This window comes from Erigeron canadensis, chromosome 1 (genome assembly GCF_010389155.1).
Source record: "Erigeron canadensis isolate Cc75 chromosome 1, C_canadensis_v1, whole genome shotgun sequence".
In the NCBI taxonomy this organism is placed as follows: domain Eukaryota; kingdom Viridiplantae; phylum Streptophyta; class Magnoliopsida; order Asterales; family Asteraceae; genus Erigeron; species Erigeron canadensis.
In genome coordinates, this window is record NC_057761.1 from 35719256 (window position 1) to 35746607 (window position 27352).

General features: G+C 31.6%; 2 protein-coding genes across 2 annotated transcripts; one reads left to right on the forward strand and one right to left on the reverse strand.

Moving 5' to 3' along the window:
• Positions 1 to 544: 544 nt before the first annotated feature.
• Positions 545 to 1974, reverse strand: LOC122585263. Its single transcript, XM_043757382.1, has one exon. The coding sequence runs from the start codon at positions 1579 to 1581 to the stop codon at positions 880 to 882; it is 702 nt and encodes a 233-aa protein (XP_043613317.1). The 5' UTR covers positions 1582 to 1974; the 3' UTR covers positions 545 to 879.
• A 14631-nt stretch (positions 1975 to 16605) lies between these two features.
• Positions 16606 to 19927, forward strand: LOC122585118 (synaptotagmin-2-like). The gene is made up of 11 exons (XM_043757216.1): positions 16606 to 16734; positions 16854 to 16952; positions 17053 to 17103; positions 17194 to 17317; positions 17409 to 17629; positions 17773 to 17847; positions 18362 to 18438; positions 18513 to 18759; positions 18827 to 19177; positions 19274 to 19405; positions 19483 to 19927. Exons 1-11 carry the CDS (start codon positions 16624 to 16626, stop codon positions 19612 to 19614), a joined length of 1620 nt encoding a protein of 539 aa, XP_043613151.1. The 5' UTR covers positions 16606 to 16623; the 3' UTR covers positions 19615 to 19927.
• The last annotated feature ends 7425 nt before the right edge of the window (positions 19928 to 27352 follow it).

A 27352-nucleotide genomic window follows, 5' to 3' on the forward strand; every position in this document is an offset into this window, starting at 1 on the left:
TTGAATAAGAAAATGTATACGGTAAAATAAGGACTGGCTCACATACGTCGCCCCATGTACCGATCGAATGGTCCGTTCACAAAAATGTCACCTACGACTCATAAGGTCAAGTAATTGACCATTAAAATTAGTTTTTCTTTTTCATATTTATTTTTGTGGTTGGTAAAAAAAGATGTATCCATCTAATTAATTTAAAGTTATTTTGTGTCACATATCGTATTTATTGCAGGATTGTTTGCAAAACCCACCAACTTAGCCCAGAATCTATACTTGACTTTGTTTTGGCTTAAAATCTGTCTTGCATAATACATCTTGATATTTTTAATTCTTCAACTTGTAACATTTCACGTGTTTGGAACGTTAATTAGCTTTTAAATATAACAATATAATCGACTACTTGGAGGGAATTTCTTCATCAATTTCAGGCTGCTTGATTATCATCTTAATAAATAAAATATGTATACGATTTATATATTGACTGGTGCTGTAAATCTTAAAATCAAAATCAACATTTGTTGGTAAAACAACAAGAACTTTAGATTCAAGATAAGAAAACATTCATACATTTGACATCCATCCTGCTTACAACATTAACAAAAATAAACATTAAACATTTTATCACAACATGTAAATCATATCAGTCTTGTGCACTGCATGCCAATTAAAAAAAATCAGGCAGACGACACAAGTTACAATAACATACAATCACAAGAAATCCTAATTCAACAATTATTTTAAACTTAGGGTTATTTAAAAAAAAAAGCATCAAATATAGCCTTTTTTTCCCCTTCATGATATAATATATGTCCACATTAGTACCATGCATAATAAAACAGTAGCATCAACCATGTAGTACACATCTATATTAGATCCATCGATTTACGGGAGACGGAGAAGTCGACGGAGACTATCCGTAGCTCCGTTATCGACACCGGCCGCTTGGGCGCTGCAGCTCATCTTTGGCCTTAGTGAAAAAGTAGGCAAAGGCAAGCTGCTAGGTGGTGGTGAAGGTGTAAACACAACAGAACCTGAAAACTTATCAATATTATTAATAATTGATGAAGAAAACACCTTACTAATTAAATCCACTTTTGGTAGATCTTTAGGATCCGGTCCAACCGGTTCATCTTTCTTCTGATCCTTCTTTTGAGATTTAGACTTTTTTGGTGTGACAGAATGATCTCTCCCCCGGTTTTTCACATTATTTTTGTTGATTTTAGTAGACGATAATCGGATATTATTGTTAGTAGTTGTAGTAGTACTATTACTACGAGCGATATTGTTGATGCTCATAGTTTGGTTGTTGTTTCTTGGGATTGAGATTGGAAGGGGAAGGAGAGGCGGTTGTTGACCGCGATGTTGAAAGTTATGTGGTGATCTGAAAACATTAGGCGGGGGTAAAGACATAAAACTGCCCCCGCCACCTATGTTTTTGTTGGCGAGAAAACTCGCCAACAATAAATTATCAGATGGGTGAGAATATAAAGTACGGTTAGTAGTAGTATGGAAACTCCAATTTGGATTTCCTATCCGGTGGTGCTTGTAATCACCGGATGAGTAGTGCATCAAAGCGGTATCCATAATCAAAATGAGATTAACAAAAAATGGTTTGAAAATTAAGATAAAAGCAAAGGGAAAAAAAAAAGTTGTGATTGATCTCAAATAAACAAGGATCAACAGCCAACAAGATAACTAGATATATAACTATATAAACAAAATTCAAGTAGATTAAAATCTATTGAATATCTGCCATAAGAAAAGGGGATCTAGCTAGAGAAGGAAGAACACCCAAGAAAAGAGATGGGGTTTTGTCAGTTTTAATAAAAGGTACCACTTTTGTTTTGGCGAAGGGATCACTCAAACACCAACCAATGGGATCTTTATATAGAGAGGAGAAGGCTCCAACGGCTACTTGTATCGTATTCTTATATTTATTATTATATTACTCTATATTATTTATTTTATATGGAGTATCAACGATAAACATAAAATAACATTAAACAAATTTGGTATGGAACCAAACTCACGTAAATGGAAATATATAATGCTACATGTCACATTAAGGTCGGTAATTCGGTACAATAACTTCAAATTAAAGAAATTAGTTTTAAGTAATTCTCTAAATATTAACCTAAATTTTTTTTGAAATTATAAAAAAAAATGGCATATAAATTCTATTGATTCTCTCTCATAATCTTAATATCTAATTTTTTTCGCATATATGTTTTCATCTAATAACTAAAAGAATTTTTAAGTTATTAGTTTAAAAAAATTTATCATTTCTAATTAATACGGAGTACTACACAATAGTTGGAATACCGAGTTTAATTAGTAAATGTTCTAAATGTTTATCGTGGATATGAAACTTGAATGTTAACTAAATATGATAAATTAATATTACGTAAGATTTATATATAGTGGTCATTTTATACATTCAAAAAATGCAAATATATATTTTAACAGATAGAATACTAGATTATAAAAGTTAAAATATTCATTTAATTTATTACTTAATGAGGAAAGTAGTCCATTCCAAAAGGTCGGCAAAGTTGAGTCATGAATAATTTATTGGTTGCTTCAAATAGTTTCTAATCTTATACGGAGTTTACTAGTTAAAAGATCGGTGCAATAGACGGTTACTTCTGGCCTCAAGTAATATTTGACTTGTATTCATCAAGATACTTAATAATAAGAAGAGCTGCCCCTCAAGTTAATTAAGCCACTAATGTTGTATGTTTCGGATCCATGAATGAAACATAAAGAATATATATATTCATTTTAATAAATGAAATGAACTGTTAATAATACATTTAACATCACATTTACAAAGCAAAATGAAGCTTTATATATTACTTAATTAAAATTTTACTCATAGTTTACGGATTAATTTTTTCTTGAGAAGTCACTCTACAGTATCGCAAACCCGATTAACACAATGTAATCTATCTTAAGTCACACTAACCCTTAAATGACGAGTTGAAGATGATTCGAAACACGTACCCCATTTTAAAATAAAATTATATTTTTGAGTGAGGATACTCAATCTTAAGTTTATGCGAAAAAGACTAAATTAGATAGTGTTTAGTATTAATTGGGTGTAGTAGTCATAACTGCATTCTCCTTTTCTAAGGCACATTCTATTCTATTTGTAAATATAAATCTTTGTGTTTCTTACCATAAAAACGATTGTGGTCTTTCTATCACAAATTTAATTAGGGAGTTGTTTGAATGTCACATGACATGAACATGGCAAATTCAAGTACTTTTATGAGGTTTTTGTGTCTTTTCATACACTAATATTTAATTAGGCTGTACTTGTATAGGTATGTATAGTTATAATATCCAAAAATTGAATACAAACAGTTATGGGCAGATCGAACTATAAAGCTTTTGAATGAACATTCTTTTTCAGTAATTGCTGATTATGTGTATTTCAGAATCAACATTGTTTTTCACCCGTGGTTCACTAGCTTGAGTGGCAAGAACGACATCGTTCTGTAGAAGAAAAAAAAAACAGAACATAAAGAAAAGCAGCTAGCGACTCGAGTGGGCCATTTGGCCGGCCCTCAATACCACATATATATATATATATATATATCAACACCAATTAAATCTCTGGTAACTCGCGCTAGCTAGATCCAACATCATGCATTAACCTCCAAATTTGTGCGAATTGAAGATCCCATCAGAAGCTGGCTTTAATTAGGAGTTAGGACCACAATAATTTGGGTAATTTGAAAACGTCGGAATGTGACGGTCACCTTTTAATAACTCCCCTAATGCTAGCTAGGGTCGACTTTATTATTGTCGATGATAGTAATTAAATTAACTTAATTATTTGGATTACTAGTAGAAAACGTACGTATATAAATATAGCTTGGGTGGATTATTTGTGATCGATCCTAGCTTAATTGTTCCACTAGCTAATTGACCCATCAATTGAATATCACATAAAATAACATGGGATGACTTGTCATGACTTGTTGATGTTATTGTTCTCTAGCCTGGTATATATATTGTGTACGTTCACTAAATTGTCATTTTCATGATATAACATGTGTTTTTGGTATCACATTGATGCTTTCTTGTAAATTTCCTTCATTGCACAACTTTTTTCCTAGCAACTAATTAATATTGTTTGGTTCTTAATAAAATTAACCAGCACCATTAATAAAGTATTCTTGAAGGGTCGACGTCCATTAAAGCACGGGAAATTAATTGTATCAACGTACGATAATACATTCATTGTAGGTTTTTTTCGAAGCATGTATGCTCAAATTTAATTAACAATATATATGGTTGGTGCGCAGGTTGTACAGATATATATATACAAAAAAAATAAGTTGTAAGAAGTTGATATAATTAAATCCACCTTGTGTGTATGAGGCATGAGATCAAAAAGCCTAGATTTAATTACTTTCATCTGATCATTATGTGCTCATACTATACGAATACGAGACTACGTTATGGAAAGTAGTATTGTGCAAGTAAACCCACATGACATGTACGTACGTACGTATGTTCTGATCATATGGGATGCTATGAATTCTATAAACTAATTAACTTAGATAACAATTTCCATATCTTTTAGAACAAAAGATCAATTATATATTATGATTCCCAATCCTCGAGATATATATGATCGATTCTAGCTTTTATGTCCAATTCTGAATATAATAAAGATCTTGTTACTTAGCGTTTAATGGACGATTTATAATATAAAAACTAATTTAACATGACACGTATGCAACAAGATAGAATATTTATATGTAATTTCGGTAGAACACCTTTTCGATGATAATATTCCCTAATGTAAACTCTTCGAAGAAGAAAAGCTCTAGCCAAAACTAGAACTCAAGACCTTGTGTTTCAATTAAAAGTTAAAACCCCTCCTTGGTCTTATTGGGGAAATTTGTGAATAACGAACAGATAACCGAATATAAACAAACTCTGAAAGACATGTAATCACTTTCAGATTGAATCAACTTGGCGGTTCACCCAAACTATTCAATCGGATACAATTCAGAGAATTAAGAATTTTCTGTGTGTTGATATTTGAGAGAAGAACCAGGAAAAAGAAAGAAGAGAGTGATCAGAATTTATTACGGGATGTATTTATCCAAATATTAACTGTCTAAACGACAGTTATTGGGGTTTCACGAATTGCCAATTTTGGTCCCTTAAGTTCCGAAAATTAAAATTTCGGCGGCAACCCCTTGGACCCTGCCAGGGGCTGCCGCCCCTTGGACCCCGCTCCCAGGGGCGCTGCCCTCGGACCCCCAAGGTCATAATAAATTCAAATAGGCATGCGTGTACTCCGCACCACCAATCCTATATGATGTATTATTATGACGTTATTGATCAAACAAGTTAACCCAATTACACTAAAATATCCAACAATACCCTAACAAATCAGTGACCAATCTACGTAGCTGAATGAATTGAATTGGTTTTGAACAAAACATAAATAGATACCTTAATTTGAAAGCTAAAAAGCTTATCCTTAATTTTAGATCAAATTTATGGAGTGAACTCTCATTGTATATCTTTTGCTTTTGAAAGGTGAATTTCGCTGAAAATTTTGGTGTCGCGATTCGACAGCGGAAGGTCTAGTATACGTTGTCTTAATTAACCGGCTCTCCGCTAAAGAGCTCGCTCGAAGTAGAATTGTCTTCTAAATACCCAACGGGGAGAAAACCCCCCACTACTAATCCGTCCAAAGACACAATGATTAATATGGGTAAACTTTGTTTTCCCAGAATTGAATCTGGGTATACCCAAGTCAATCCCTCATAAAGGGACTTTCTATGTCTTCCCCAAAACTTGAACATAAAACCTCTTGAATGAGGGATGACCTTTTAACCATTTGCATCATTGTATATATATATCATAATTGTCCTTATTGGTGCTATAGCTAAGTGTATGAAGTTTGTTTTCAAGCATCTATATTAGGTTATATTGTTAAAAGAAGAGAACATATAATGACAATAATACATTCTTCCTTTCGCATAACATTTCCTAGTTTGAAGGCATAGTTTTCAACAATCAAAAACACATATAAAATTGACAATATATTTTAAAAATATCAAAGATACAAAAACGACATTGTCAATAAACAAAAACCACATGCACGAGACCATAAAATATTATAGTCAATATTGGATTTACCATTGGATGGAACAAAGTCTAAAAAAATAGGCCATAAGTTTACTCGTCCTGAATATTAGCGACCAACATCTGACGTCAGATTTTTAAAATTTTAAAATATATATATATGGGAATCTAATAAAGAAAAGTCGCGCTTAAGATGAAGATATTAAGTACTGTAGGCCGGCAGCCGTCAATTGAATCGTGGCCATTGATCAGGCAAAGCCGTTGGAGATACTACGACCGTTGATTTATACCTTACATTCGAGGAAACTTTATATGGTCGGAAAGCAACTGATGAGGAAATCCTAGCCATACACGTTGCGATGTGCCTTTTTCCCTCACGTGGAAGGTAATTGCGTTGCATACACAAATCTCCAATTAATTTCCTTTTTTTGATACCTTTAAATAAAGTATATATGTAAGCGTCACGAGCTTTATGAGGTTGAGCTTTATTTGCAATCCCATATCTCATAAATGTCAGATGTTATATAACTTAGTACTTACATATAACTAGTTGTAACAAAGAAGGGGAAAAAAAATATTGGAGGAAATCTTCTACATTATTGCGAACGTGACATGAAGTCGATACGAAATAAAATAAGAGGGTTTGAGTTGAAGCTCTAACAATTTGAATTGTGTATGTATAGAGTATTTTTATTTGTCTATCAAATGGGTCGTGTTTGTGTTGGCGGTGCGTCTAGAATATTAGACTTTAAGAACTAAAAATGTACGCATACAAAAAAGCTATAACCAACTAAACTGGTCACAAGTTAGCTAATAGACAATTTTTGAAAGGGAAATGATATAATTAGTACAACACTTTTTTGATAATTCTATCACAATTGTGCATTGTTGGTTTGTACAGTCTGCTGTAACATTTGTACGTTGTTGTGTATTTATCAAAAATCGTGGTACGAATATCACCTCCCTTTTTGAAACCTCTTTACGTTGTTCTTTGCAACCAAGTGATGGCAAACACCTTAATAATAACGTGTTTTATCAAATGCAAAATTTAAGGAATCTGAAAACCTGTTTACATTGTTCTTTACAACTAAGTGATGACAAACATCTTAATAAGTTAGTGATCTATATACCACTTATTTTCTCGTACACCATCAAACATACTTCACAGTATTATACATTACAGCACTTTAAAACACATGTTTTGATGTATGGTTAAAATTAGATGGTATACAAAACATGTAAAATTTAAGGAATTTGAAAATGATCTAAAATGCCTTTGATTGTTTACATAGGCGGACCTACATATAAAGTAAGGGTAGCCCGGGCTACGAGTCCGTTAGATTCATATAGTGTAATTTTTTTGAAAAACGATGTATTCTTTATTGGTGTTACAAGTCAAACAAATATGAGATAACCGTTATTATAACTACTTTTAAACTTTCGAAAGATTATCTTAATAATAAAACTTATAAAGACGTAGTTGTTCAATTAAATGATAAAAGGAAACTACATAAGTGACAAAAAACTGTTAAAAATGATTAAAAATAGCCAAAAATCTTAGCAAAACGCTAAAAGTCTTAACAATATATTCAGTACCGTTATTTTACGTTGATATAAGGTGAGCGATAAAAAAATCTGTGCTACTCGTCCCTTTCAATCCTGGTTCCGTCACTGATTGTTTATGAGTTCTTATATTGACATGATTAATAAATGGGAATATATTTACCAATACGCAACAAATACACATACTATTTTATAATATAACTAGTGTTATGTCCGGCCGTTGGCGGGTATATATCAACTTGAATGCGGGTATAAACTTTAACATATCAACCGTTATCATCAGACTAAAAAAAAACATCTAGTTAAATAATACACAATAAATCTTAAACACAAGTTTTTGGTAATTTTTGGTAAAATTTACGGCTAAATATAAAATTGCGAACTTTTTTAGAAGATAAAAATTAAAAGCTAAAAACTTTGATGGTAAAAAAACTAAGGTATTATAAATCCTAGAAAAAAGAAAAAATTTACACTTAAAGATAAAACTTTAATGATAAAAAAAAAAAAGTTTAAAGATTTAATAAGTAAAATGTGAAACATTAAAATGTTAAGAAAACTACAACACGAACACCATTTACATAGGTTATAATAATGTATAACTCTATAGAATATGTATTATTTTGTATGGTTAATTTATGTTGGCAAGACAATATTTTCATTTAATACAACATAAAATAACTAATTAAAGAGATCAATTAATTGTATTGGGTAAACGAAAAACTATATAATTTGAATTTCATGGCGAGTAGACGTAGCTACCTTATGATTTGTAGTTTTGGTCGGTTGATTATATTATGTTAAAAGATCGGAGAACATATGTATCCAATCAATCATGCAAACAACTTGTCATTTATATATCTTTGGATATCATTATCTTCCGCTTGTAGGAGACAATATCTTCAATTAGCTGTCTATTCTATGATTACGTACACGTTCTATTATATTCTGCTTGTTTATGTACGATCGAGCCAGATTATATTTCTATTTCTATTTCTATCTTTTCTGTTTTAAGTTAAAGTTTAATAATTCAATTTCTTAATTTTTTCTTGTTTTCAATTTTGTCTAGTTCTTATTAAGCTTTAAAACATTAATTCTATGAACGACGATATATTTATTTAAGATGGCCCTAACCTCTTAATTAATTGAAATATTTATTTATTTAACATCTGAATATACGATCACGGTGATTAAATTGCCTTGATATAGAAATCTAGCTAGAATGTTATGTGAAATGCACACTTTTTCGGCCGGTAATAAAGCACTTTGTCGCTAAATACGAAAGTAAGCTAGCTAGTGTGTAGTAATGTACTACTTTACATAAAACAATTTTAACTCTTTTTTTATTTATAATTAAAAGTTCTATCTTTTTTCTTTTTTAAACATCATAAATAAAGTAGGAAGCAAATTATACCAACTTTTGTTTGACTTAGCTAGAAGCAATCATAATGATTTTCTTGTTCTTCTTCGTAACTCTTGAGCACATGTCCTTTTTTCCCACCTTCAATTAATCTTTTAAAATATTATTTTTTAAATAATATATACAAATTTTGTATCATTATCTAAACCCTATCTTTTCAATTATAACTACTTAATTATTTATGATCAATTATTTTCCAAATTAATAGATCAGATGAGTCGAATGAAAGAAATAGTTAATAAATGAGGATATATAAGAGGAATAGAGAAATCTTAAAATATTACGGAGTATCATGTACAGAGTATATGTGTACAGATTTTTGGAATAATGTAAGTAATCATCAAAAGTAATTTGTAGAAAGTTTTTACATAATGGATATATATTTAATAGCGTTAGCAATGAGTATTTATCTTTTTTAAGTGGTTGATTTTAGGTCCATTATGATTTGCTTTTTGTTAAAAAGCTAAAAATAATTCTTTATTTATAAAAAGATGTATTTAATTCGATTCAAAATAACATAAAAAACTTTATCTTATAAATTTTAGAGACTAAGCTCTATTTCATAATATACAATCTATCTTGGTTTTGATTGCAGTAACAAGAATAAGCGAAAATCAGAAAGTTATCATTAGAAAAAAAATAACAAAGTGTAGCCCATTCTTTCTGTAACAAAAAGTTATGAAGCCTTAATAGTAAATGAATAATCAATTTTAGGCTTTATTTTTCTAATGGGATTTAAGAACGATTATTCAAAATATATGCCATATATCTAAGTATAAATGTCTGACAACACATGTACATGACTACATGCACTTATTTTTCCCTTCACAGGACATGCGGTTCGATCTGCCAACTTAATTTAATTATTTGGATTAGCAACATTCGGATCTTCTTATTCATTAGACCAATCTTTTAATTTATTAAGTTCTCATCTAAAGCATCGTTGGACTTGGTAATTTTTAAGATATTTTAGGTACGGTATTGTATTTATACAAGTCATATAATTAATGTTCCAAGAATATATCTTTTATTAAATAATAGGAAAAAATCTTTTTTATGTTCTAAAAAAAAAGGAAAAAATCTTTTTTGGGAAATTACCAGTAGACAGAAGCAGTCATAGCCAACTTGCATCGGCAACCGACCATTTAATTTTAAAGTCTACATGATTAAGTGTGTTTCACATAAAGTTTATATGTATAATCATATAGTTACACACTTACACAAACGATTTCTTTCCATCCATAAATATAAATGAAACTTTTCATATCTATCTATGCTATCTTATTATAACTGTAGCAATTTATTTTCAAAAAATTACAACATTCGTAAGTTTAATTAATATTGTACCCATGTATATTCGGAAGAATTCGTTATTCGCTTAAACGAAACTTGCTGTTGATGTAAGTCGTCAACGAGCACTCAACAGGTCCATCTCACTATAAAGTGTCAATCTTATCTTATTTTTTTTTATACTCCCTTATAAAGAGTATTGAATTTTTTAAATTCAGCATTTTTTTCTTCCCAAAATACCCCTACTTAAACATAATACCCTTATATATTATTCTTTTTCTCATTCTCTCTAATCATTACACACTCTCATCGACTTTCTATCACCCTCTTCCGCCGCTGCTCTCCTTCTCCACCGCCTACCTCGCTTTCCACCACCGCCTCCCTTATATATTGTCATCACTTTCTAAGCGCTGCAACGCGCGGGCACTATGCTCGTAAGTCAATAAAAGGAGGGAAATGAGAATTCCAAAAAGCCTAGTGACAAATGGTAATATGATTACTCACAAGTCACAATAGTCATATGACTCATTTTATCCATCTTGAAATAAATAAAAAGTTTATCTATTTTAGAATAAAAACAAGATTTGATCATCTTCCAAATTAAAAAAAAAACAACAAAGAATATACTTTAGAAGCATTAATTGTACAGTTCTCCACCAATGAAAAATCGACAACCAACTTGATGTCAACATATATATACAGATCTCTCTACCTATAAAAAGTTACACGTTATTAGAATTGTTCTTGTTAATCCAAGAAAATTACTCAGTGTATTTTCTTTGTTTATATAAGTTGTAGTTTTAGTTTATCTATATTTTATTTAAACTTTTGTATCCACTTATATATTAAATATTTGTCTATTTATTTTCTGCTATTAACTTTGTGTTTCTTAGTTATTGATAATTAGAACTGTGCACACTTCGGAACCTACAAGTGTATGTGTGTTGAAAACCTAAGATATAATACATATCACAAGTGTATTCATAGGTGTATAAATGATTGTCTCATTTATATCATTGGTGTGGGTTTTTATGTTTGGGCTGCCAGCCGACTAAGATGATTAAAAAGCAGCTCAGTATTGTTAGATAGGGTTTTTCTCTACTCTCTCTCTCTCCCCTCTGCACTCTCCTTTCCCAACGGCTCTTTTTTTTGGATTCTTAGATCGGAGACTGGGCGTTTTTGAGATCGAGATCAGGGTTTTTGAGATTGAGAGTTTGAGATTGAGATTATTCCTTTCGGGTTAAAGGTCCCACTCCGGTGGATCTAACCATATTTTTTTATCATTCTTGGGCCGGAGGTCCCTTCCCACCTTGGTGGATCTGAAAGCAGCCTCTCTACCTTTGAGTAGAGATAAAGTCTGTCTACATCATACCTCCTTCGTACTCCGGCTTTGCCGGGAGTGGGAACCGTTGCCGTTGTCGTTGCCCTTTTTTGTTAGTTTTTTCTGATATTTTATTTGTTCTCATTTAATGTGAGTTATTTTTATCCCGTTGCAAAACGTAAAGTTATAGTATACTTTTTAGATTAACACTTTGTTTAAATTTGTTCATATTGAGATATACGAGGTCATATAGAAGATACAGTAACAACTTATGTAAAACATTGACAAGACAAGTGTAAACAAAACTTTTGATATCATGGCCACTCATTATCAAATCATAAAAACTTTACAAGATACTGATTGATATGTAAGATTGAATTTGAAACCTATATGAAATTAACCAATAACTCTACAAAAATAGATAGCATGTGGGCCCAATTTGTATACAAAGAAACGACAAAATGTTAATATTTTTTTGGATCCAATTTTGTATTATATATTTTTCATGACTCCATGAGCATGGTTTCAAGGCCCATATATTAAAACCCAACCCGTTGCTAAAAAGCCTGAAACATGGTCTTTCTTAGGGACTACTTTGGGCTGTGGGGCCCTTGGGCTTGTCTCAAAAACAATTAGCTACCAAATTAACTTTTTTGTTAGTCTGTATCTGTAAATTTGTAATGCCTTTGATCATAAATTTTGACTGTATAAAGCTCACGACCATATGATCTTATAACTTACAAGGCACCAACTTAATATAAGAAAAGAAAAGAAATAAAAATTATCATTATTAAAATATGACTACATAAGATTATCACCAAAAATCTATCCACTGCCGTCAATCACAAATACAATCCCAGCTGTAATATAACCAGGGTCATAACCTGCGAAAATTTCAGAGACATTGTGCAACTATCAAAATGAGCCCCTATGCTACAATATATATTCATGGTATGGTATATAGCATAAACTCAAGTTTTAACAATTCAACTCAACTATCATTGGAGAAAATAGTCTAGATACCCAAAAACCATCTTCAATATATGAAAATACCCAACTTTTTTCGAATTCACCAAAAATACCCATAAAATCGCAAGACCGCAAGGAGGAGTTGCGGATCGCAAGCCTTGCTTGCTATTCCTTGCGATCCGCAAGCAAGTCTTGCGATCCGCAAGGAGTTCTTGCAATCCGCAAGCAAGGCTTGCGATTTTGAATTTTTTTGACTTATGGATAAGATTTTTTTTGAGATTTTCTTGTACTTGTTAAGATAGCAATCGGATTTTTATGTATTTTTTTTACTTATGAATTTACCAACAACCTTACACCATAAACAAAACCATAGTTTATTGTTTTTTTCAATTTGCAAAGTAAAAGGTATGTTTTTCTTAGCTAATAAGTATTTAGTATTTAATTTTGTTTTGTTTGAAACGTAGAGTTAGGATGGAAGTTTGAGGCTGAACTCTGAGTCTTCTTAGGTACTGGTGTGTCACTAAGAACTGAGACGGTTTCTATGTTTTCATTATGGAAAATTGTTATTTAACAAGTGAAATTTGCTACCTGTTTGTGTTTCTTTGATCATGGTAATCCTGAAAGACATAAATATAGTAACAAAGCTAAGATTAAAATTCATTAAATAGTAATTTCAACAGGTTTTATCAAGAAAATGGACCACGTTATTACTGGACTCGAGTCAGAAGTGTAAATTGGTCAATATTTTGTTGCTCTGTGCTTGAAACTTACAGAAACTCGATGATAAATATTTTTGAGCAAACAGGTTTTTTAGTTGACTAGAGATAAAAGAAAGTTTCAACTTTGTACATGTCATTATTTGGCTGGGTTTTTGGTAGTTGGTATTGTTGTTTCAAAAACCCTTGTATCTTTTTAGTAGTTGTTTATCAACATTGTAAATACAAAATTGGTCCTCGTGGTTTGCCACTTTTTGCAACGGCATTAAATACTAAATACTTATTAGCTAAGAAAAATATATCTTTTACTTTGCAAACTGAAAGAAACAAAAAATTATGGTGTTGTTTATGGTGAAAGGTTCTTGGTAAATTCATAAGTAAAAAAAAGTACATAAAAATCTGATTGCTATCTTAACAAGTACAAGAATATCTCACAAAAAATCTTATTCATAAGTCAAAAAAAGTCGAAATCGCAAGCCTTGCTTGCGGATCGCAAGACTTGCTTGCGCATCGCAAGGATTCCTTGCGATCCGCAACTCCTCCTTGCGGTCTTGCGATTTTATGGGTATTTTTGGTGAATTTGAAAAAAGTTGGGTATTTTCATATATTGAAGATGGTTTTGGGGTATCCAGGCTATTTTCTCTTTTTTAAACCTTATTATTATTATTATTATTATTATTATTATCATACTACTCATTTATTTTTTAATATGGAGGTCCCACCCGATAGGGTAGTGATTTGTATACCACCTATGTTTAGTTGTACACCACCAAATGTGCTTTACGGTATTATAAAGAACAACCCTCTAAATTAAACACATTTGGTGGTGTATGATTATTATTAATTATTGGGTTAAATGCAAATTTCATCCCTATGGTTATTCGAAAAATGGGTGTTTCATCCCTCTGTTAGTTTTTAATTTTTTTTCAACCCTATGGTGCGACTTCGTCCCTGTCCCCGTTAACTCCCCTCTAAGTGCAAGTCACGTGAAGGGCATTTTCGTCCTTTTACTTTCTTTCTTTCTAACAGCCCAGAAACCCCTTTTATATATATATATATATATATATGAACATACATGTTGCATTACATATTCATAATCACTTTACCATACTCGAATCAAGATTCACATCGAATCAAAGCAAAAGTCTAGTTACACTTTTTCTAGATTACATTTTCACCAAAGCTATATCTTTTTAATCTTTTGCTTCTCCCATTTTTCACACTTTTCAAAGATTTAAAGCAAATACAAGCACACAAATATATATATATATATATATATATATATAGGAAAAAATGAGTATGAGGCTGTTATACACCTAACTTGGGTGAAAAACCCCTCACAAACTAATATTTTAATATTTTAAATAAATACATGGCCCCCCATGATTTTTACCTTTTAAAAAAAGGTATGTGAGGGGTTTTTCACCCAACTTGGGTACCTAACAGCCTCATATTCCCTTCCCCCATATATATATATATATAATATCAGATTGCCTTTCCTATTTAATAAATGCCTTTTAAATCTATATTTATAAACCATCAAATAAGAACTTACCTACAATTTGCTATGGAATTAGAATCATCATTGAACGATAATTAAATTAAAAAAATCAAATGAAAACAAAACTTACAGGCGTGGCTACAATTTGCTATTGATTAATAGTGATATGAACGAGTAAAGCTTTGCTACTGGAGTTCAACAGTGAAAAGGATGTGGTTGTCGGTGGTGTTAGGATCTGAATAGTTGTCGGTGGTGTGGCCAACCACAGTAAGCGAGAAAGGGGGATCAATGCTCACGGTGGCTAGAGTCTGGCAGAGTGGTGGTTGTGGACTTGCGGTTGGTATTGTCAATTTTTTCCTTAAATTCTATAGAAACCCAAATTTTATTTTATTTTTTTAAAAAAAATTCACTAGTATTTTTGGAGAATAAATCTTAGATAGCATAATACTAGGTGGTTTTGTAACTAATATTTTTCCATTTGTTTTTTTAATGAATTCGATCATTGAAAACTATTTTGATTATGTCTATATACATATCTGGTATTAGATCTATGATATTTTTTTTAGTTTATTGATTTGATTGGGATATTAATAACGAAAAAGTGGAAAAACATCTTAAGTATGTATTTATAGTTGGTGAAAATAAAATCTAAAAGACTGAACTTTTGCGTTTAGATCCATTCAATGTATGGATCTTGTCAAAAAATTTCTGGGTTGTATTTGAAGGTCGAAGAAGAACAAGGATGAAGATGGATAAAATGACAAAAATGTCCTCATGTTGGGAGATTTAACAACAGGGATGAATGATTTTTAACGGAAGTTAGACCACAAGGATGTAAATAACTCAAAAAGTAACGGAGGGATGAAAAACCAATTTTTGAAAAACCACATGGACGAAATTTGCATTTAACCCTTAATTATTATTATTTGAATGAAACAAGATTAACCGAGCAACAAATTTACACGAGTTACGTCTGAACCACATTCAAACAAAAACAGAACAAAATACATTAAAATTTTAAACAACCCCATCTCAAAAAAACCGAAACACTAAAACCGTTGTCCAAAAACACATTACCAACACACCAAATAAATCCAATAGGTATGGATCCAATTCACGTTGGCCATGCATAATGAATTAATATTTTCCTTTTATAGAAGTTACATACATTTTCCTCATTACAATGTCCTTTATCTTGTAGTACTATATACTTAAATCTTGCATTTTAAAAAAATATATATTTTTATAAAAAAAAATGCATTAAATATCGCTTGGATTTCTTCGGTTTTCCTTTTTGGTGTTTGACAGTTTCATGTTCTTATAGTTTGTCATCTTTATTATTTTTCTTTTTTACAGGAGTTTTTTTATTTTTATTTATCCCATCTTCAATAGCAAATTATATCATTTGTTATTTCTTGGCTTTCTATGATTTGATACGTAGAAAATCTGTCATCATGAAATTATGCAAATTTAAATCATAATGTCGTTTTTAATTTTCGGGTCATAATGTGTTCAAAAACTTTTACAAGATTATGCAACATTGGGTCTTATAGGTTTGTTTTTGTGTATGTGAAAAACTATGATGGAATTTATGTCATATTGAACCAAATAAAATTGTCACAACTCATGCAATTGTGAATGATAAGCAAAATCCATATATGGGTCTTCTTTGAGTTCACATATTTATTGTCACTTTGAAGAAAATAGTGTGTCATCGGATAGAAGAGTGAAGATGGGCATAATAAGCACTATTATGGGGGCCTTTGGTTTTGGAATCGGAATCGTATTTGGACTTGCGATTGGTTATTTTTTCTTCATCTTTATCCAATCATCTGATGTTCAGGTTTACTTCTTATATCTTTACTCATGTTCTTTGATCTACATTGATAAGTAAATGAGATATATATTGTTTATTCATAAGTTGACATTTCCTTCATTGTTTTTGTTATATATATTGTCAAGACTCCTGAAATTCGGGCTTTGGTTGATCAAGATGAGCCAGCCCTTCAAAGAATGTTCCCGGAAATACCAGTTTGGGTGAAAAATCCTGACCACGATCGTGTATGTTTTTGCTTAAGATTATCGTCACAGGTTGCAAAAAAATTATTTATATTAAAAGAGTTTACTTATGGTTTTTTATGTGATATCTGTTTATTCACAGGTTGATTGGCTTAATAGGTTTATTGAACTAATGTGGCCATACTTAGACAAGGTACTTTACTAGTTATAGTACTCATTTTTTGTTTGAGTGTTTTAAACTTGCCAATAATAGAAACATGACATTTTTCCATGTTTTTTGTAGGCAATTTGTAAGACCATACGAGCAATAGCCGAGCCCATGATCAAAGAACAGACTCCTCAGTACAAGATTGATGAAGTAGAATTCGATTCACTTACATTAGGCACCTTACCACCTACTTTTCAAGGTCAAAATTCTTTTTAATCTCAAATTATAGTGAATCTCTTGATTTTTAATGTTTCTGTCAAACTTGTTTATGATGATGTTAGTAATTTTAGGAATGAAAGTTTATACTACCGATGAAAAGGAGTTGATTTTGGAACCGTCGTTCAAATGGGCTGCAAATCCTAACATTCTAATAGCCATTAAGGCTTTCGGGTTGAGACCTACAGTCCAAGTGGTTGATTTGCAAGTGTTTGCTTCTCCAAGGATCACTTTGAAGCCATTAGTCCCAACCTTCCCCTGCTTTTGTAAAATTCTGGTCTCTCTCATGGACAAGGTAACCAATTTTCAAAACTAAATACTAAAGAATGCATGCAAGTATGCAATTTTAGGTCTAACCAATGACTTTGGTAGAAATTGGTCATGGGTTCAAGTTGATTTTTAGTCAAAATCTTCAGTTACATCTATTTGTTTTTTCAGCCTTATGTTGATTTTGGACTAAAATTAATCGGGGCAGATCTCATGTCGATTCCTGGCTTGTATGGATTTGTCCAGGTAATCTGTTTTTTGCCTGTTATCCTTTCAGATCTTCATGAAATTCCATATAGTCTCGTATGAGGACAATCTAAGAGTTGAAAGTTTGGACTTTTAATTAAAAGATTATTATTGTAACTAGAATTTATCGTATATATATGGACTAAAGGTGGAAAAATGAGTTAGTTGAGCAGGTTGGGTAACGGGTTAGGGTCAAAATGAGTACTTTTTTTGTAGGTCGACTGGTCGAGCTCAACTAAAACATTTTTGTGAATGCTTTAATATTGTATTAGAAAAAGGTCAACTATGATTATAGAAATCACTCGTATGTTACTTAGATTCAAACGTACTCCGTAATGTTTTGAATAAAGTGATTTAGTAGGCTGCATATGCATTAATAATACACTTAGGGTGACATTTGACCCATTCAAGTGAAAACATAACCCGAATCAGCCCATTTATAAGTAAATGGGCCAAAAGCGCCACCTCTACATCTGATATGGATGCACCTCGGTGACACTTGTTTCTCATACAGGAGCTTATCAAAGATCAGGTTGCAAATATGTACTTATGGCCGAAAGTACTTGAGGTGCCAGTATTGGATCCTGCAAAGTAAGTATCCATAATTGTTTTTTAATTTGCATAAAGAAACACATAAGAATACTAATTACATTCTTAAATGGCAGAGCTATGAAACGACCCGTTGGAATGTTAGCTGTGAAAGTTATAAAAGCAATGAAGCTTAGAAAGAAAGATCTATTGGGTGCTTCTGATCCTTATGTCAAACTGAAACTGACTGATGACAAACTTCCATCAAAGAAAACGACGGTGAAACACAAGAACTTGAATCCAGAATGGAATGAAGAATTCAGTCTAGTTGTGAAAGATCCTGAGGCCCAAGCTCTTGAAATTATGGTTTTTGACTGGGAATCGGTACGTCTGAATTTAATATTACTTAGGCTTCATAAATCAAACGTATGATTGTTCTTTGGTTATGTAGGTAGGGAAACATGATAAAATGGGGATAAATGTTGTGCCATTAAAAGATCTTACACCTGAAGAACCAAAAACTGTAACTCTTGATCTGTTAAAGAACATGGACCCAAACGACCCACATAATGATAAGTCACGTGGCCAAGTCGTTATTCAAATGGTATACAAACCATTTAGTGAAGATGAAATGCCAACTGATGCTGAAGATGTAACTACAATACAAAAGGCTCCTGAAGGTACCCCTGAGGGTGGAGGCTTGCTTGTTGTTATAATTCATGAAGGTGAAGATCTTGAAGGAAAACATCACACAAATCCATCAGTTCGTTTGGTTTTTCATGGCGAAGAAAGAAGAACTAAGGTTGGTCTTTGTTTTTATAGTCATTTGATGATAAAATTACTACAATACGTTAAGTTGTGCATTTATAACCATTTTTGATTTTGATGGTTCTTTTAGCATATAAAGAAGAACCGGGATCCAAGATGGGAAGAAGAGTTTACGTTTACATTAGAAGAGCCGCCAATAAATGAGAAAATGCATTTGGAAGTTGTTAGTAATTCCAAAAGGATGGGACTAATTCATCCTAAGGTACAATGAATCCTTGATTACCAGTTTCGATTTATACAGTATATATACAAACTTGTTTCACATGTTTTTTTGGTCAGGAATCTTTGGGTTATATAGATATAAACCTTGGAGATGTTGTGGAGAACAAACGGATCAACGAGAAATACCATCTCATCGACTCAAAGAATGGGAAACTTCAGGTGGAGATGCAATGGAGAGCTTCCACCTAGATGGCCACGGCGAACAAAATGTCACATTTACCAGTCGAGATTTATTAATAAACGCATGCTATCTCCAAAGCAAAAGTATATGAGTTCTTAGTAGGCATCCAAATCTTAATTATACCAAGGTATATGACATCTTTAAGCATTCATGTGGTTTATGTAAACTTCTGAGTTATATGGTCAGCAGATAAGCCCCTCCAAGAAACTGATTTCGGGTTCTTAGCAGAAATAGGTTTGAGTTTATGATGATACAGGAACATATAATTCATCTTCTTCTTCTTTTTTTTATTTTATTATTTTGTGTTAATGTTATGTAACACATAGGGCTGTCTTTATTTAAGTTTTGGGGTTCAAGCCTCGATGAGATTGCTTTATAAAGAAATTATTCAATTAAGTTAGTAGTATCGAGAGATGTGATTGATTAGGGGGTGTTTGAAATTGCGTTTTGAAGAAATTACATTTGATTGTTGCAGTTATAAAATGCAAATAATGAGAGAAAAGTGTTTAACTAGAAAGTACAGTAATTATTTGCGTTTTTAAGAAAGAAACTCAGTAAGAAACTAAAAAAGAAATTCACAATAAACTACCTCGTATAGCAATGTTGCCGTTACTTAAAAGTTATGCACTTTGAGATTATGATCGATCTTTCCGTCTTTTGAGTTTGATGGCTAATATTGGGGCATGTTAAGACTATCATGTCGACACTTGAGTTTGTATGGGCTTTTATGGGCTAGATTTAAGCGTTGACTTTGCCTGTGCCTGGGCTTTAGCCCATTTGTGTACTGGGTCGATCTCTGGTTTTGGAATTTACCTTTCGCTTTCGGAAAATACAACATGATTTAAGCATGTTATCTTTTATGAGCACTAAGCATAATACTCGTATAATATATTAACTAGCTAATCACCCCGGGTTCAACCCGGGTTAACTTATAAACGCTTTACAAATTAACTGAATTATATCCGGGTAGTTTTAAAATATATTATCATGTTAAAATGTATAATAACAACGTTAAATAAATTGAAAGGTTATAATAAGTTATTATGTAGATAACGAAACTAAAGGGAAACAGAACATGTGCAGCTGTGGACACATGTTGAAACACATACGGATGATAAAAACAAAAAAGTAAAACCTATCCAAAAAGAACTATAGTTTTCTGCCTATTATAACGAAAAATTAAGGTGATTAAAAACTTACATAATAGTGTGAACATTTAATAAAAATTTATATTAATGAGATATATTTATAAAAAGAAGGATATTATAAAATTAATATGATGATGTTATAATTAATTAAAAAGATGCATGAGAGTACATAAATTTTAAAACTCTTATGCTATCACAATTCTTTTTTATTTATATAATATAATATAATGATTTTAAAAAAATTATTAACCAAATATGACATCATAAATAGAATAAAAACATTTTTAAAAAATTTGTAGATATCACATATCATAATTGTTTTTAAAAATAGTTTAAAAAACAATCCTTCTTTATTTATTATATATATAAAGATTTTGACAAAAGATAGTTTGGTTTCTTTTCACTTCCAAAGTGCGACAACCGGCCTAAAAAATAATCGTCGCTCGTGAATCTCGAGATGCAAAGATTATGCTAATTTGTTTACTTCTAGAAACTCTTAAGTCAATAAATCAACAACATAATATTTAATTTTTATATATGCAAAACTTACATTATTTCACTGGACAAGATAAGGTAGGCAGTTCTATAGGGGCCATGATTAAGATGAAGCAAGTAGAAAAATTACATTTAGAAAATCAAACAGAAACTTATATTATTTAAAAGTTCAACACAATTTACATATTTATCATGTGGAACTTAGACTTTAGTAGCATGATCTTATCAACACTGATAGAAAAAATAAAGAGAAAATATCACAAATGGTCCCTGTGGTTTGTTATATTCGTATTTTGCTTCCTGTGTTTTTTTTCGTTGCAAATAGTCCTTGGGTTTTTCATTTTTGTTGTCAGCGGTCCTTGACACTAACTTCTGTTAGTTTTAGGTTGTTAGTAAGGGTATAATCGTCCATTCATACAACCACTACATATACACTTTTATCTCCCTCAAGTTCTTGTAACACTAGAGTACTCATCTTCAACCTTCTTTCATATTAATACTACCTATCTAACTAGTGTGTGACTTTCCAATCTATTTACCATTAAAAACTTATTCATTCACATAAAAATCATGTAATATGTATAGAGGTGTGGGAAGAGGACGAAGCACAAAGTAGAAAAAAATACAGAAAACTTTCAAAGAAACAAAGCAATAAACAAAAAATTTCCAAGTTATTTTCTTGCAGCCATTTTTTTCATTTCTTGGTTTTGTCTTCAATCGCATACTTACTTTTTTCTCATATATGCAATACAAACAATCACAATTTCTTATCAGATCGCATATACAACCCACAAACTCCATATATTATCAAAAATAGATATATATACACTGTTTTTAGTATACATATAATATGTATATTATCAAAAATAGATAAATTAAAGACCACTGGAAACGAAAATGAAAAACCGGGGGACTATTTGCAACGAAAAAAAGCACAAAAGGCAAAAGGCGAATATGACAAACCACATAGACCACTTGTGACATTTTCTCAAAAATGAAAGGAGGGGAGTAATCTCAATCCCTTTTCTATTTACAAGTTTGACTAGAATATCAACATTTAAATGTAGGTTACTAATTGGGGTATGTAGATATGTGGTAGAACATCTCTAGATAACATCTTGGGCATGAGTACATGACATGAAAACAGATTCAAAAACACTTCATGATTCTCCGATTAAGTTATATACATCTGAATCAATGATTCGTTCTCTTAGTTATCAAGCAGCTTGGTTGAACTTTTTTATTTTGTTTTAACGGCATTAATTGTTTTTGGATTTTTGTTTTGACTTCGAAATAAGGATCGTTTTATACTTTTGTGTTAAATACTTAAATTTCATATGTATTGGTATTTAGTTGTTTAGTTATATACTCGCAATGATTCACAAGCTCTACTAGTCTCGCATAAATAAAAAACGTGCAACATAAAACCATCAATAATAACTACTCTGCTAAATAACCTTTACAGATTTTTTATCTCCTGCTAGTAATATAAGTTAGTTATTTTTAATTTTTAATTTTGTAACTCTGGCTTATAGAGAATATGCAACTGTTGTAACATTCTTATCCCTTTTTTTTGAAATAAAACCTATATATAAAAAGTCAGATTTGCGGATTAAAATAATACGGACCATAAGTTTGGTCCATGTCCTAAAATATGCAAAGACTTTTTACGGAAGCCTTTTTAGCGGAGACAATTGAAGTGTTGTTGATTCTCTTTTGGTCCACTAAATAAAACATTGCATTCGGACCACCATTAAAAAGGTCCAATCATATCCATTACCCAATGGCATTCGATTTAATAGATCATTACAATCTCTAAATTATATGTTAAAGTTTATTTAAAACATTATATAAAATATTTTTTGAAAAGTATTAATATATTAAAATTTAACGGTTTTTATCACCCGAAATTTTATTGCCTAAATTGTTCTCAACAATTATTTTTTGTATATAAATATATATATATATTCCATCATCACTCACTTATATTCTACCAGTTCATAGTAGGGAATCCACCCTCCATCCAACACTTGGGAAAGAATATGAGCATCTTAACGCTCCCCCACATATGATAGTTATATTTAGTTCTTCTCAACAATAATATACATTTGAACATTGTTATATATGTCGTACATTGGAGTAGGGACTAACACTTAGAGTAAATAAGTTTAGGCTTTAACACACGTCACCGCTAATAACTAAAAGTCATTCCCTAAAATGAATAAATATCGGATTTTGTAGTGGTGTACCTATGGAGTACTAGTGGCATAAGACCCTAACGTACATAAAAAATAAATATAAAAGACCTTTGTGTGTGACTTGGTCTTTAAGAGGAAAATGATATACTTATCATTCATTTTGATATTTTTCTCACAACAATGAATTATTGACTTATACAGTATAAGCAGTATATGATGAATTGACTTGACTTGAGTAGAACTCACTATATTTGATTTTGCTCCCTATATTGGATTTTGCTTTTAGTCTTATAGTAGTGATTTTGAAAAACCGGTCTTTAATTTTGTACTTGGTTAATGATCATGTTGTTTACACTGCCATCGTTGTCTCCTGAAGTATCCTTGTCTCTTGACTACTCATTTGTTATCTTCGAAATTTTCTATCAAAGCCAAGAGGCATTTGACCAATGGCAAGTGGTCTAATTAAATTTGTCACACGCACACACACAGAAATATTCTCAGAAAATTATATATCCGTATAATTAGAACTTTGGACGTAACGTCTGTTTCCCACCATCGTAGTGGTTTTCGCATGATATGGAAATGAGTGAATAGATACTCTATGAGGAGCAATGTTGTTGTGCCCACTACCCATTGGCATAAAGGTACTTTTTATAGAACTTACGTTTTTACCTTCATATTTTTTTTGTTTTCATAAGATACTATCTCCAATTGAACTCTTTGGCTAAAGGAATAATAGATTGGCAAAAATATACTAATGCTCATACATTCCGTGGTTAGTAATTAAAATTTAAAGAGGAAAAAATAATGACTTTATGCGATATCTATTTTTAAATCTTTGCAATTGATCAAACTACATAAATATAAGCACGTTTTTAGGCCATATCGTATGCTTCTCGTTTTGTAAGATTTTATGGAATTTTTTTTATAATTTTTTACAACTAAAGATATTTTTTAAAGAGCCTCATTGTGAATGAGCCAATGAGGCATGACCTGGGCTTTCATCAATGTCCAAATTAGAAGTGGCTAATTAGGTGATTTAGGGTGATTTCGGTTTTAGAAGCCATTAGGTATGGGTAAAAAAGTTTGTGTAAAATCATATCAAATTAATAAATAAAATAAAAACTATTAGAGGGCAAAAATGTAATATATATTAAATTGTTTGTAGTGGGTGAAGTAAAAACATTAGTAGAAAAATCACCTCCTATACCATTAAATCGTTGTCTATGTTCGTGTAGTTATTTGTGCGTCGAATTTCGATTTATATTTATATAAACAATCGACATTGACTTTGGATGGATCCACACGAATAAAAGTATAAGAAAAAGTCGGCACATATACCCTTTAAAGTTGGTAGAATAACTTTGGGTAAGCTTTTGTACTTATTTATGTTATTTAAACCCGTTGTTATCCATATATACGATGGTTAAAAAAAATTAACTATGTCAAACAAAGATTTGTATCCATCCATGTTTCTTTTTAGTAAAAAATTATAACCATACTTCACTATCTACCAATAAACTAAAACAAAATTAAAATATTCGTTAGTCGATTTTCTAACCAAATACACATATTTCACCATGAAAATCATGTACATCAATATATATATATATATATATTTGCTTTGTGAATTTTCATGCTTATTTATCATGATCTAAATGTCAAGATCATGTATTATTTGTTTTACTTTAATACTTATTTTACAATAATCAACCTCTAATTATCTATCCATTGATATGTTTAGCGAATTGGTTATTCATCTAAAATTTAATATACTTTCACTATATAGTCGACCTTATATATCCATCGAATGTTTATTTATCTATATTTACAATTGAAAAGTATTCACTATAGGTATACTATATGTATAATGCATTAAAAGGTTGTACAGTATATGTATAATTCATTAAAGGGTTGTACTTTTGTTAATGTTGAAACTCATGTACATATAAGTTGGTTCACAAAACGTTTTTGAAAAGAATTCTTGCAAAGAATTATAATTAAAGTAATAAAATTTGACGAAATGTTTTTTACTTTGTAACTTATAGAGATTCAATCAAATTATGAAGTGTTTGTTCCTTTATTTTTAAACAACTAAAAACACTAAAAAATGAAATTTAATTATAATTTTATTAGATTCTATCAAATTATGTGAATGAAACGTCACCCTAAGCTTTTGATTATGGTATATTTCTCTATGCTAAACAATTTGTTACATAATATTATTAGTATTAGTATTTTACATTATAAAACTGTATCCACTATTCTTATATTGTAAATTTGTAATTTGTAATTGTAATTGTATCTTGGTCTTGTTAATCTGATTAGGCCCGCATAGCCAATATGGTGGTTCCCATTGGTTAACATGATCAAGTGGACAGGAGAGTTGACTTTCTAAAAATAAAATCAAAGCAAGGGGTGAGGGTAAAATCCTGTGTTTGGAAATAGACACCACCTCACCCTTGTTTGACTCATCGCTTATCCTAATACTTAGACTTTACTTTATTTCTTTTCTTTTTTCCTCTATAAAAAAAATCGGTATGTATACTCTAAATCAATCATTTCCTAAATAGATCCGTATACATTCAGAACATAAAATACAACTAAAGACTTATAAGCCCTTTCCTTATAACACTTCTACTCAGTGTCCGACGCAACCGACACAAAAGACGTTATAAGCACCGACGCGTCTGAAGGTTGCGTCCGGTGCTTGCGTCTAACATTGAACGCAGTAGAAGTGGTGGTTGTGGGTCCATCATGCAAGTGAGCCGTTGCAAACAAAAAAAATGATTTTTTAAAATATTTTCAAAACTAACGGCTAGTTTAGTTTTTTTTTTTTTTTTAATTTTCTCCTCCTATATATACCACTATCATACTACCCTTTTATTTCACACTATCAAACATACACACTTCTATCTATCTTAAACCATCTCTAGCACTTATCACCTTAGAAAAATGTCTGATTCATCAGCATCCTCTTCCTCTAGCTCTGATTTTGAAGCAACGGAATATGAATCCATCAATCGGGCTGTTTCCCAGATGAATGCAGTTTTCAATCCCGAGGCCATAAGCACTTGTCTTAACGTTATCTTCGACGAAGAAGAAAACCATAGGCAAGCAGCTTCAAGTTCTTTAGCACCCAAGCTGACTAGAAGGGTGATCCATCGAGATCACCTTGGTGCTGCAAAACTTTTATTCGATCATTACTTTGCACCTAACAACACCTACCCACCCGACATGTTTCGTAGAAGGTTTAGAATGTGAAAGGAAATGTTTCTCCGCATAGTGCGGGATATACACTCCTTTAGCAGCGTTCAACTGCTACCGAAACACTTTCAGTTTTTCCATAAAGCACCCACGGATTGTGCTGGTCGACCCGATTTTAACATTTTCCCAGAAATGCACTTCTGCAATTCGCCAGTTAGCTTATAGCTATAAGGTTGATGCTTTGTACGAGTACTTGCAAATAGCGCAAGATACGGGGTACCAATGTTTAGACGTTTTCTGCAAATGTGTGATACAGCTGTATCAACACGAGTACTTGAGAAGGCCAACATAAGCAGATATCCAGCGTATAACTGCTAAACATGAGGAGGTCCATGGTTTTCCGGGTATGCTTGGTAGCATAGATTGCATGCATTGGGGGTGGAGGAACTGTCCGGTGGCATGGCAAGGGCAGTACATGCGAGGCGACAAGGGTCATCCCACAATCATACTTGAAGCGGTTATTTCCTATGATTTGTGGATCTGGCATGCTTACTTTGGCCCTGCTGGTTCGAACAACGACATCAATGTCCTCAACGAATCAGATTTGTTCGACGATTTGCTTCAGGACAGGGCTCCTAAAGTAGAGTTTGAAGTGAATGGGCAACGGTTTGTAAAGGGATATTACCTAGCAGATGGTA